General features: G+C 39.8%; 2 protein-coding genes across 2 annotated transcripts; both read right to left on the bottom strand.

The window, feature by feature from the left end:
* Positions 1–3,932: 3,932 nt before the first annotated feature.
* Positions 3,933–4,852, bottom strand: LOC116251319 (uncharacterized). The gene has a single exon (XM_031625519.2). The coding sequence runs from the start codon at positions 4,786–4,788 to the stop codon at positions 4,009–4,011; it is 780 nt and encodes a 259-aa protein (XP_031481379.1). The 5' UTR covers positions 4,789–4,852; the 3' UTR covers positions 3,933–4,008.
* A 456-nt stretch (positions 4,853–5,308) lies between these two features.
* Positions 5,309–10,979, bottom strand: LOC116263733 (MACPF domain-containing protein NSL1-like). The gene is made up of 7 exons (XM_031643486.2): positions 10,163–10,979; positions 9,338–9,579; positions 8,045–8,246; positions 7,337–7,411; positions 7,067–7,250; positions 6,606–6,754; positions 5,309–6,245 (listed from the first exon to the last, which is right to left on the bottom strand). Exons 1-7 carry the CDS (start codon positions 10,412–10,414, stop codon positions 5,556–5,558), a joined length of 1,794 nt encoding a protein of 597 aa, XP_031499346.1. The 5' UTR covers positions 10,415–10,979; the 3' UTR covers positions 5,309–5,555.
* Between the last annotated feature and the right edge of the window lie 523 nt (positions 10,980–11,502).

Raw genomic sequence — 11,502 nt, 5'->3', positions numbered from 1 at the left:
AGACCAGACTTAGTGCAGATTTCGTGGGATCCAAATTCTAACAAAAACAACTGTTACATAGCGTTAATGACCGTTTATGAGTGGTAACAAACTAACAATTCATAGTGTCTTTAACCATGACTTAAGGTGCTTTTAATGACAAAATTAATGTGGCAACTGACACATAACAGTATTTACTCTTTGTGTGTGTGTGTGTGTGTATATATATATATATATACATATATATATATATATATATATGTATGTATGCAAATCATACGTGAAGATCTTCAACTCCATTTAATCACTGCTACCCAATGCTATTTATTGGTAGATATGCTATGAATCTCTTTGTCAAAAATGGTTTTGACGGTTTTCTTCATAACTTAGCAGATTCTGTTGTCCAGCCCGAAACTAGCAGCTACCTCATCCCTGTTGTATAAGTGACTCCATATTTGGTCAAAGTGCAAGAACTGCCTCTGCAGAGCGAAGAAAGATTCTCTCCTTTCATGGATTAGTGATCGGAAACCAAAATCTCCACTGGGGTTGATCGCTGGTGGTGGAATCAATCTCTGTGCCCCAATCGTTCGACCACACTGACGAACTGCGCCATTTTCTTCTGAAAAGAAATGTTAAACAATGATCGGTCGTCATCGTTCAAAACTCAAGTTTCCAGAGATTTTTTTTTTCTTTTCTTTTTTTTTACTTCTAGTGTGAATTGTTTGTATTTTTCATTAAGCGTGTCCCTGACACTTTTTGCAATTTTTACTTTGATCATAAATGCTAGTAGTTTTGGCTGCTTGGGCAGTTCGCATTTAGGTGCCTGCCCACGGAATGCAGACAAGGGAACAGACAGCTAAATATTTTATATGTGAACTGTTCTGCCCAAAAATGACCGGATCTGACCCAAGATTTACACCCCTCAGACGCTGTTCTGGCTGACATTCCTGTAACGCCAGCGTTATCGTGGGTCCGTGTTCTATCGAATGCTAAAAAGTACACGAAAGTATTTCTGTGGCACACGTTCCACCATGGAACGCCTGGAACGAAGCACCGTGTTCTAGAAACAGGCGTTCTCTCCAGAACCGGTTGTCCAATCAAACATGCCTCTCTTTTGCCGTGCCCATCAGTATTGAATGACGGACACCAAAGTAGTACATAAAATCGCAAGTCATCATCATCCGTGTAGGGACGTCAACTGATCGGGCTTAAATCTGGATCTGTTTTTTCGTACAGTCATATATTTACATTAGATTCAAATTCAGATTCAAAATAGAAACCAAAAAAATCATATCTGATTCCAAAACATGATTTTACAATTTGAATCTAAATCCGAATTTGACCGATTTTTAAAATGCAAAAGCATTGGATACCGTACATTCATTTAAAATTCAATCTAGTCTAAATCTGAATCCGAATTCAATCGAACATCGTTTCTTAAATCCAAATCCAATCCGATTTCTTAATTGGATATTAAATTTTTATTCATATCTAATTTTTTTGAAACTGTTCAATTGATCAAATCATATTTACACGTGTTAACTTGCTAAGTGGGATGCCCAAATATGGTTGGGCGAGAGAACCTTTCTGTGTTGGTCCCCTTTATATATATATATATATATATATATATATATATATATATATATATATTGTGTGTGTGTGTGATATGCTGGGTGGCAAAAAGTTAAACTATGTTGCTTAAAATGATTGCTATAAGAATATATGTGATATTCTGTACAGCAGCAAAAGTTTATGGTATTTTTTTTAGCAACGGCTTACAGTATTTTTAACGATAAATTAACCATTTGGTAACCATCTAAACTAAAAGAATTTATAAATTATAGAAAGGATTGGGATGCCATGGCCCTTGCCCCTTTGAGATGCAAGTTCGAAGGGCAAACAGAAAGCAGCAAGCCCAAGTTTCCTCGAACGCAAGAAATGCGATCACAGGTCCCAAGCCACGCGAGAAGCCATACCTAAATCATTCAGTAGATGAAATCTAATATACGGCATTTAATTACAATCCGTCACAGGCGTGAGAAACCATTTCAAAATGGTTCGGAGACTGCTCCGCCAGACACACCATCAGAAATAATCTATCTGGCACCATACATTCAATTGGAAGAAAGTGATGGGCGGGCTGGAGGCTTTCATAGACTTCATATCCCTCTGCCTGTTTGTTAGACAGATGATTTTTTTCAGGCGTGTTAATCCTGAGAAAGAAATTCAAGGTTTTCATTCAAACCCAACAAGTCCAACCCAAGCGACAATCAAGAAAAGCGGTACAGCTTGAGTGTTGAACCTGGAGAATAGGTTCAGGACATGAGGTCTTCTGTTTGAATACAGAATCGGGCAATGACACTTGTATTTGGCTAATGACATACCGGAGCAGTACGAACCATATAAGATGAAGACAATTTCCTTCGGAAACATCGTCTAAAGTTTGTGGTCGTTGCCGAGATAGGAGGGAATGAACAGAGTTTCTTTCCAATACCCCTCAACATTTTCAGACCCAGATCAAAATATTTAGAAGCTTTTCCAAGTCCTTCGCAGCTGAGACCGTCAAATTATTGGCCTTCATTGAACAACTTTGTTAGTTTGGGGTCGAAATAAGTCTCATAGTGTATAGTAATTCCCCAATATCTCGTTCTCCAATGTGTCCGTGTTATTTGTGTAGTGCTTTCCAAGCTTCCCACCGAATAGGCGTACAGATATTACATAGACTACAATTCTACAGACTCCACCAACCCCTTTGTGAGACTAATATGCACCATGCATTATGCACAATAGATACATGTGTGCCTGTGAGATATTTATTTGTACAAGCCCAAGAATCGACCCAAAAGTCATAGACTAGAGGCCTTAGCCTCTTGTAAAATGTTGTGCATTTGGAAAAAGGATCTCAATCAATTCCTTTTTTCTCAACACAAAGACTAATACGCACTGTTAATTTTATGAAAAAAGGTGTACTATATGTTAAAGCACGCCTAAGCATTGAACCCCAGCCTCAACACCTAAGCAATAACACAAGATCTGGAGCCAAAAGAAGATATTCAAATGACTTTATTTAGCTTGTTAAACATCTAGCTATAAACTGCCACTGTACAAGACAACGGACATGCATTCCAAAAATGAAGGTGGTGGCGACCCAATTTTACTTGAACATACGACAGAAATATAGGATAAGTTTTCTAACATAGCAGAATCGCATCAAGGTTGATGCCCTATGTTCCTGCTTTTGTCGTTTCTGATTGCCTATAATAAGTTTTCTATCTCTCGATCAGTTCCTCCTAAATTCAACTTCCTCCAAGTTTACTACCAGACCGGGAGAGCTTTTCCCAAACATAAACTAGCTAAGTCATTTATAACAAATGCAGGAAGTAAAATGCATCCTTCCCAAGTACGTGATATGTCTAAACCTCTGAAGCTAAAAACAGATGGAAATGTTGCAGGTATGATCTGTACGATAACAAGTATGAAGCATGCAGTTTAACAGGTAAATAGGGCCCTAAATTGAAACTTACGGTCCAGTAAATCAAAGGGGGTGCATTCCCACATTTAGGAACCTAGCCCAACCCAACCATCCTTGAATGTAAGATATTGGTAAATTTGCTTGCCCGCAGATGAAAGAGCAGTTAACTACTGAATCATTGTTAGCTTATATACTGGGATGGAGGTAAGCAGAATCCAAGAAATTTGGGGTTGAAATCAGGAAGCGCATGTATCTACTTGCTAAATTCCTGTCAGCTCAGACATTCATAAACTTCAGAAATTCTCTCTTTCAATCTCCAAGTGCCACACAAACCCATGAGGAATGAACTGTGTAAACAAAAAACGTTAGAACTCCAGTTGTTTTAGAAGTATTTCATAATCCAGACCAGTCCTCCACAAAGAACAAAACCAACCAGCTAAGTCTTTTTCCCATCTCTCAAAACCAATTTGTGCAAAAAGCCTAGAACTCGTAGAAAATCTGCTTCATGTAAATGTATGAACTCACAACATAACCAATAAATTGGAAGACAAGTAAGATCATATGTACATTTCAGACTCAGCAAGAACATCTTTAAACGGAGATGTCTCCAAACTGGGACTAAAATCCAGACCACCCACTATGTTCCTCAGGACAGACCTTAACAGAACCACAGAAACCTGCGACTCCGGCCAAGACACTACCAATGTCCCCTTAATCTTCCGAACCTGACAGGCAGCCAACAACGAAGCCGCGATTCCTTCGATTAAACTACCAGACGGAAAGTAACTCAATTCTCTCACCAAAGGACCCTCTGGGTCGAGTCTCTGCTCTAGGGTTTCGAGCTTAAATGCGAAGCGCTCGTCGTTATAGATCTTACCTCTGAAGTTCATACTCTGAATCGACGACAGAATCAATACTCTCTTCGGTCGAATCTTCTCGAAGACGACCTTCGCGACCGCTGAAGACCTCTCCGGAGGGATCTGATACTGAATCAGCGCGAGAAGCACGCCGGGAGCGGTGTCGAGGGCGTAGAGGTGGGCGGAGTTGTTGTCCAGGGAGGAGGAGTCGAGAGAGTTCGCGGCAACGGAAAATTCGGGGAGAACCAGGGTTCCGACGAGGGCTCTTCCGCGGAGGTGGTGGAGGAGGAAGGTGGACGGGCGAGAGACGGCGACGATCAGCAAGGAGGGTTCCAACGGCGAGGAGGGCTCGGCATTAGGGTTAGGGTTGGAGAGGAGGAGGAAGGGGGAAGGGAGGGGTTGAGGAAGCGAGGAGAAGTTGTTGAGGTCATCGAAGAAGAGACGGGAAGGCGGAGGGAAATCCGTTATCACATCTTCCATTTCTTCTTCTTCTTCTTGTGCTTTCTTCTTCTTCCCCTCTCCTCCCCTCGCTTTCTCTCTCCACTGTGATTTATGCGAGGTTTAGGACGTTTCCGCGTTAATGGGTTGGATTTGAGTCCAATTCAGGGGACCCGGTTTGGCGCTCCAAACTTCTCCCCCATTTTCTCTAGTCGGTAAGGAGTTAAAGACAGTTGGGAGACGATCCATACCCATCGGTCTACAAATTCAACTACTCAAATCGGTTTCGCTGCAGGATTTTCTTACTGAATTTGATGAATATTTGATCCTGAAAGACATCTTAATGTAATTACATATGAAAAAGTAGATGGTTTTGCATTCTAGTTTGTGTCAAGTTTATTGCAGGATTTTCTTACTGTGAAAGATATTCTCATGTATAAATTTTCAGATGGTTTTACAGTTTGTGTACCTAAATCTTGAATGAGTTTCTAGACAGATTGAGCAGTCTCCGATTACTCGAATATAACAGATGGAAACAAACTAATTATGCACTCTAAACCAATGGGAAAACCGGCTATTTGCCAAACATGTACAACCTCTTCAGAGTTCTATGAACGTCTCACAAAAAGTCATGCCCGCATAAGCGGAACCATTTTTACAGAATACACTGCAGTCACCTCAAACAACAAAGCATTATTTACAGGAAAAGGCCTCACACTAACAGATTCAAATGTCCACGATCCACATCATTCAAAACATTGTAAAATCATTTGGTGGCCTTTTTTATTTTTTCCATCCGCTATCTCTGGTTATGCATCTTCATCATCAGACGTAGTTAGCAGAGAGTACTTCACCCGCAGTGACATCTTACCATCTTCTGCACATAACTTCGCTCCTGTCACCACCCAATATCCCGGAAAATGATCTGGCCCTCTTGCTACTTCTCTTGTGTCCACATACTTCAGTGTCTTTGGTGTCCTTGGTCCTCCTGCACGGGGTGCTAAACTACTAGGAAGGGCTTCTGAAATCAAGTCCAACTCTTCTGCTGCTACTGGTGCCTGACTGATTCCAATGCGCTTGCTTAACCCTCTGGAAAATGTACCTGATTTATTAGTTGGAGTTGATGCTCTACCCCATTCGGACCGCTGAACCTTAGCATTCTCCACGAGTGAAAAGCCAAGCTTAAGGAAGAGCACCTTCTTCTTTTGAATTTTCTGCACCTCCAAGTTTGCGCGTGTTACTATCCAGGCCGATTTGTCAGTCATAGCCAGAGTGCACTCAACGGGTGCAATACATACATGTGAACAGTGTCTCCAGCTCAGAGGCTTAATCTGGCGCTTGTCGTTAACAATACCAGATCCATAGGCAAGCTCATTGGAGAGGATCAGGAACGCAGGTAGTGAGGAGAGGTGTTGGATATGGATGGTGAGCTTCTCTTCAATAACATCTCCTTCTAGGAACAGACGGATTCCTGTTACAGGTTTCTTTCCAGAGTCAACCTGTAAGTAATGATTTCATATTGATTAGCTGCAAACAAACAACAATCATAAACACATCAACAACACTAATTGTTTTGCTTGGAAAACAACTTTTCCATAATCTGTTCCAGTGTCAAGTACAGATAGGAGTTCAGTGAAGAATAGAACAGTTCAGTGAAGAATAGAACAAATTCCTTTTCCAATAAACTGGACAAGGCTATGATCGAAGCAGTCCAGAACTGTAAGATTGACTATACTTGCTTTCACAAATTTCTTGCATAAGCAGCTATAGGCTACATGAAGAAGCACACGTGTGCAGCAAACTATGAAAGCTTCTTATAAAGCATCTGACAGAATGTCTAGGCTAGAACAAGTACTTACAGGTCTTGTGTTCACATTGAGCTTTGGGCCCAACATTGTGAATTGAAGCTTTATAGGACAAGGCTGTTTACTGTCATCTGGTGCGGGAATCCATTGCCTCTGATGCTGATATTCAAAAAAGTTGTGGAGCTCCCCTTTTGCTGGCTTATCTGAAATTACATAAGACCAGATTGAAGTGAATTCACAGGTTCTCTTGGCTTATTCAACTGTCAGGACCAATTTAGCTGTGGCTTATCTTGGAAATATTAGGAACAATAAAGTAAAGGTTACTGTCTCATTAAAAAGATAGGCTACCAATCAACAGAAATCAAGGCATTTCTTGGAGTAAAGAAAACTCAGGTTTTTAAAGAAATTAGACACTAGAAAAATTTTGTTTCCGCATGTAATTAGTGAATATAAGTGATTACAGATTGTGGTAAAACCAGCAAGAAACTTCAACAAGTAGAAGATTAATCACTTACGTATTAAATAGAGCCTTATTGCCTCGCCTAAAAATTCACTTCCAGGCAATCCTTTCAAAAGAGAAGTTATAGGCACAAAGGACATTGAAATTACATCTGGAGCGCGTGGAATTGTAGCCAACCATTCGTTGTGTCCTTGGCCAGTATCTATACCTCCTTTTCTAATACATATGCTAACAACATGCTGCATGACATTGTTAGACACAAGACCCGTAGTCATTATCAATAAGTTTTCTGCCAAAATAGTCGATCAGATAGAAAGTTAAGTACCTCAGACTGAGATATCGTTTTAAGTGCAAATGAAAATGATACACGGCGTCTACAGACTGGTCTGGCTTGCGGTTCCTGGCATAAAAAATAGAATCACAAAATTGATCAGTTTGTTCAATTCTGCAAACTGTTGATGAGATTTTGATGATCAAACAGATATAAAAGCACATGAAAAGGATGTAGAAAAGGATGTAGAAATAAAAATAACGTGAATATGTGAAGTTTCCTTGTCAAGGTTAAAATTTTCCAAGCTTTTATAAATTCATGGGGCATAGTATTTTACTTTATAAATGCTTTCTTTTGAAAGGACTTCCTTGGCATATTCCACTGTTTTATGTGAAACTTTTCCCTTGTTTTTCCTTTAAAACATGTTACTTTTTTACAAAAAAAAACTTTGAAATAATACTGAATTGTAATAAATTTAAAGAAGACGTCTCCAAAACAAAGATAGATAATCCAAGAAAGCAATAGATATCCTCGTCCAGTCAGAGAAACTAGCATGAAAATCATAACCTGTTAAGCTTCCAAGATGAAGCCTGATGACAACACTAATTACAGCTTGTCGCATTAGAAAACAAGGATGAAGCACTCAGGATTGGAGATTAGTAGATCATTTCATTATTGCAAATTCGACAAGTGAACGGTGCCTTCTGTATCAAGTTAATGCAGAAATATGAGGTTCACAATAAAATCTTAGACCAGACCTACCTCTATCCTTGAAGACAGGTCCTGTTGGTTTACAGATGAGATAGTATCAGCATATGAGAATCTATCATCAGCTAGCCTCTTCAATAGCTCTTGCACATGACCTGGCTGAAGGGATGAACAGGACTGTTGCTTGACATGAATAACATCTTTACCTCCCATTTTTACACCTACTATAATATGAGTCCCATATTTCTCTATAAACCTGATGAGGCAAGAAATTAAAATAAATCAAGTTGCCTTATACGCATCGATCAAAGAGATTAGCCATAAGCATCCTTTAATCAAAAAAAAAAAAAGAAGAAGAAGAAGAAGAAGAAGAAGAAGAAGAAAACTTCTCTGCCGACACATCTTGTTTACGTGAAATAGAGAATTTAAAAACTGGCTATATTTAAGCTAAAATTTCTTTAAACAATCTTTAACATGTAAACTCATGAGCATGGCAGGAATTACGATCTTAAAGATGGGAACACCAGAGACAAACTAAATTTAGAAAAAACAAGAAACCAACTAAAAACAAATTAAATAACTAAGATGGCAGGTAAACAAATGAAGTGAGAAAAAGTAATAATAGGTAGGTTTAACCGTTCAAAGATTCTATATCTAACCAAGATAAGGTTCATGTTATCCCTCCTTACATGGCTCAAAGCCCTGTTATTATTAGCTGATTTCTTATTCTGCTTAAATTTTAATTTAATTATTCCTTTGTACAAGTTAAGTATCAGACCCAGATACCCGCTCCATCTTTGGAAAAACATATAGAACTTGAAAGCGGAGTTTAGTTCCAATTTGCTACTTAAGGTACCATAACGTGCTATATACAGTCTCGTCACCCAAAACAAAATCTGATTTGGAAAAGAAAAGATGGAGGGAAAAAGAATCGATTGGTCTTTATATCTCCCGAGAAGCCTTTCCAGTGGAGTATCATAAGATTCACAACCTTAATATTCATTAAAAGGTCTAATTTATGTCAGATATGCTTCCTAGTATTTATGGATTCTTTTGGCTATTAGAATTGGCAAAAGTTTAACGCAGTCCATGAAAACCGAACACAAAGCAATTTGATTTATTTATGAAGAAAAACCTTTCATAAAAAACCATCGTCCAAGACGTACTAGGTAATACTTACATTAAGGAACATCTTCATAAGAAAAGAAAGATCACCCAAGACGTACTCGGTAATACTTACAGTAAGGAACATCTTCATAAGAATATCATGTAAAAAGTGCATACTAATTAAGAAAACTAGCAACGAGGACTTTCAATTGATATGTAGAAAGAACGAAATGAGATTACCTAGCCAAAGCAGCAGGATCCCATGTAGATGGAACTTCTTTCTTTACGTGATCCAGTAATTTAAGATCTGCCGCTTCCAACTCCATACTGTAAAGTACTGAGTGAATCCCGTCAAAGGCAAGTCCCTTTGTAGCAAAGGCATCATTTTGCCAACGGCCATGAAAGCCAAACATGGCATTAAACAAACCAGATGGGGTTTTGTCAGTTAATTTGAGCTGCTCTTTATTGAATTTTTTTGACATCTGCAACACGAGAAAAGATAAATCAGGAAAAGAAAAGAGAGAGAAAAAAAAGGAACCAAAAGGAAGTTTTGACTAAAGAACTTCGGCTGGCTGAGGCGAACTTTCGTGCTGAAAAAAATGGAAAACAAGATCTTCGGTCGTGGAAAGGAACGTCTCTCTCTCTCTCTCTCTCTCTCTCTCTCTCTCTCTGTGGTTCTCCGACTTTCATGGAAAGTTTTCAATTCATGAGTCATCTTTTGCTCCTAATCTCCAAAACATGCCTCAAATATTTCATACGGGTCCAGCTGATTTTCTGAAAGCTATCAAATGGAATCATGTCCTTAGTCAATTTAACTAGAACTAAGTTTTAGTGCAATTAGACCAAGTACCAATCGGTTCATTCGCCATTTATTGAGAAAAAACATAAACGTTTCATCTAACGATTAAACCAATATCAAATACAGAAACGCTAGTCTGTACATGGACAGAGCGTAAGTCCAGAGAGATTCCTTTTCTGATAAAAAGAAATCCAAAGCTGTAATTAGGTACTTTAGAAGCGCGCCTGATGGCAAGAAATTATTTTAACGAAAGAAGGGAGACGAACCTCTTCAAAGGATAGCACGCCAGTCGTGAGTCGCTGTGTTTCGCCGGCCACAATCCTGATGGATTTGGAGACGTCCGGGACGCGGATCCCGCCGGGAACGACCGCCGTCCGGCGCTCATCGTGCAGTTGGACGAGGGGGGCAGCTCCCTTGCAGAACGGAAAGCTGATGTCCTGATTGAAATCGTACCCCATGCCAATCGATTGCTTCGCCCAGCCTGCTGCCATCTCCGGCCTATTCTGTTGGACCTCCATCTTCTCTTCCTCTTTTCCCAGCTCCCAACCTCTTTTTCCTCGAGCAAATGAAGCACCTACGCCAGGGGGAGGAGGACAGGACAGAAAGAGCGCGTAGTATAGACTAAATGGAGACGACGAATGAGTACTCTTCCTTGTCTATGGAAGTACAAGATATTTGGGAAAATAAGATGATGGGTGTGAGAATTTTGCTTCTATGGGGGAAAGGAGAGATGGGTTCTCCACAATCAGAGGGAAGATGGGGTTTTGACAGGAAATGGGTTTCTTCCTGCTCTTGAGATTCGACGTGAACAATGGCATTTGCTTTAAGAATATGTTCTTAATCAGGAGGGAGTAGGGACGGGTTTTCTCCATTCAGGAGAAAGATGGGGGTATCAATGGTGGCATAGTGACATTCACTGGAAAGAACATGGTGGATGTGTTGAGAGGAAGGGGAGATGGCTGGTCTCTACCATTTAAGGAGGAAGCCGGGATATTGATGATGAGACTCGATTGGAACCATGATATCGACGCTTTATAGAAAATTTGGCACCAGACAGGGAGAGAGAGAGTGGGTAGCGATGGTAGACTAAAGGGTTAATTGGAAGGAAATAATCTCATCCTTCCATCTATTCTTCAGAGGTTGATGCAGACGTCGAGACCAAAACTTTCCGTGAGATGCTAAGGTAAGAGAGAAATTATTTGCTCGGTGGGTCCTCCCTCAGACCCAGCGTCTGAAAGCGTTGAAAAGAGGAAGCGGTCCCGCTCTTCACTGCCGGCCCTCCCGAGCTCTCTGAAAAACATTTAAAAAAACAAAAAAGAATAAATGTGAAAGCGTAATGGAAATAGGCTCGTCTGTCGTATGGTTGTTTCTGTGCCTTCTCTCTATAAAGAAGAGAGATTGTAGAGATGTTATCCGCAGCAGATTTAACTGTTGCTTCTCACTGCTCTAATGAAATGGGAATTGTAAACGAAAGTGCTGTGGTTTTTCATAAAAGCATGCTCCAATTTTGGCTATATAACAAGGACATGGTTAAATATAAATTTCTTTCAATTAACTACCTTTTTTCTCCCGTTAATTAAAAGAAATCAAGGCTTAGATGTATTTT

Source organism: Nymphaea colorata, chromosome 1 (assembly GCF_008831285.2).
Source record: "Nymphaea colorata isolate Beijing-Zhang1983 chromosome 1, ASM883128v2, whole genome shotgun sequence".
Classification (NCBI taxonomy): domain Eukaryota; kingdom Viridiplantae; phylum Streptophyta; class Magnoliopsida; order Nymphaeales; family Nymphaeaceae; genus Nymphaea; species Nymphaea colorata.
Note: the sequence above shows the minus strand (reverse complement) of the source record. Positions and strands in the feature narration are given on the sequence as shown.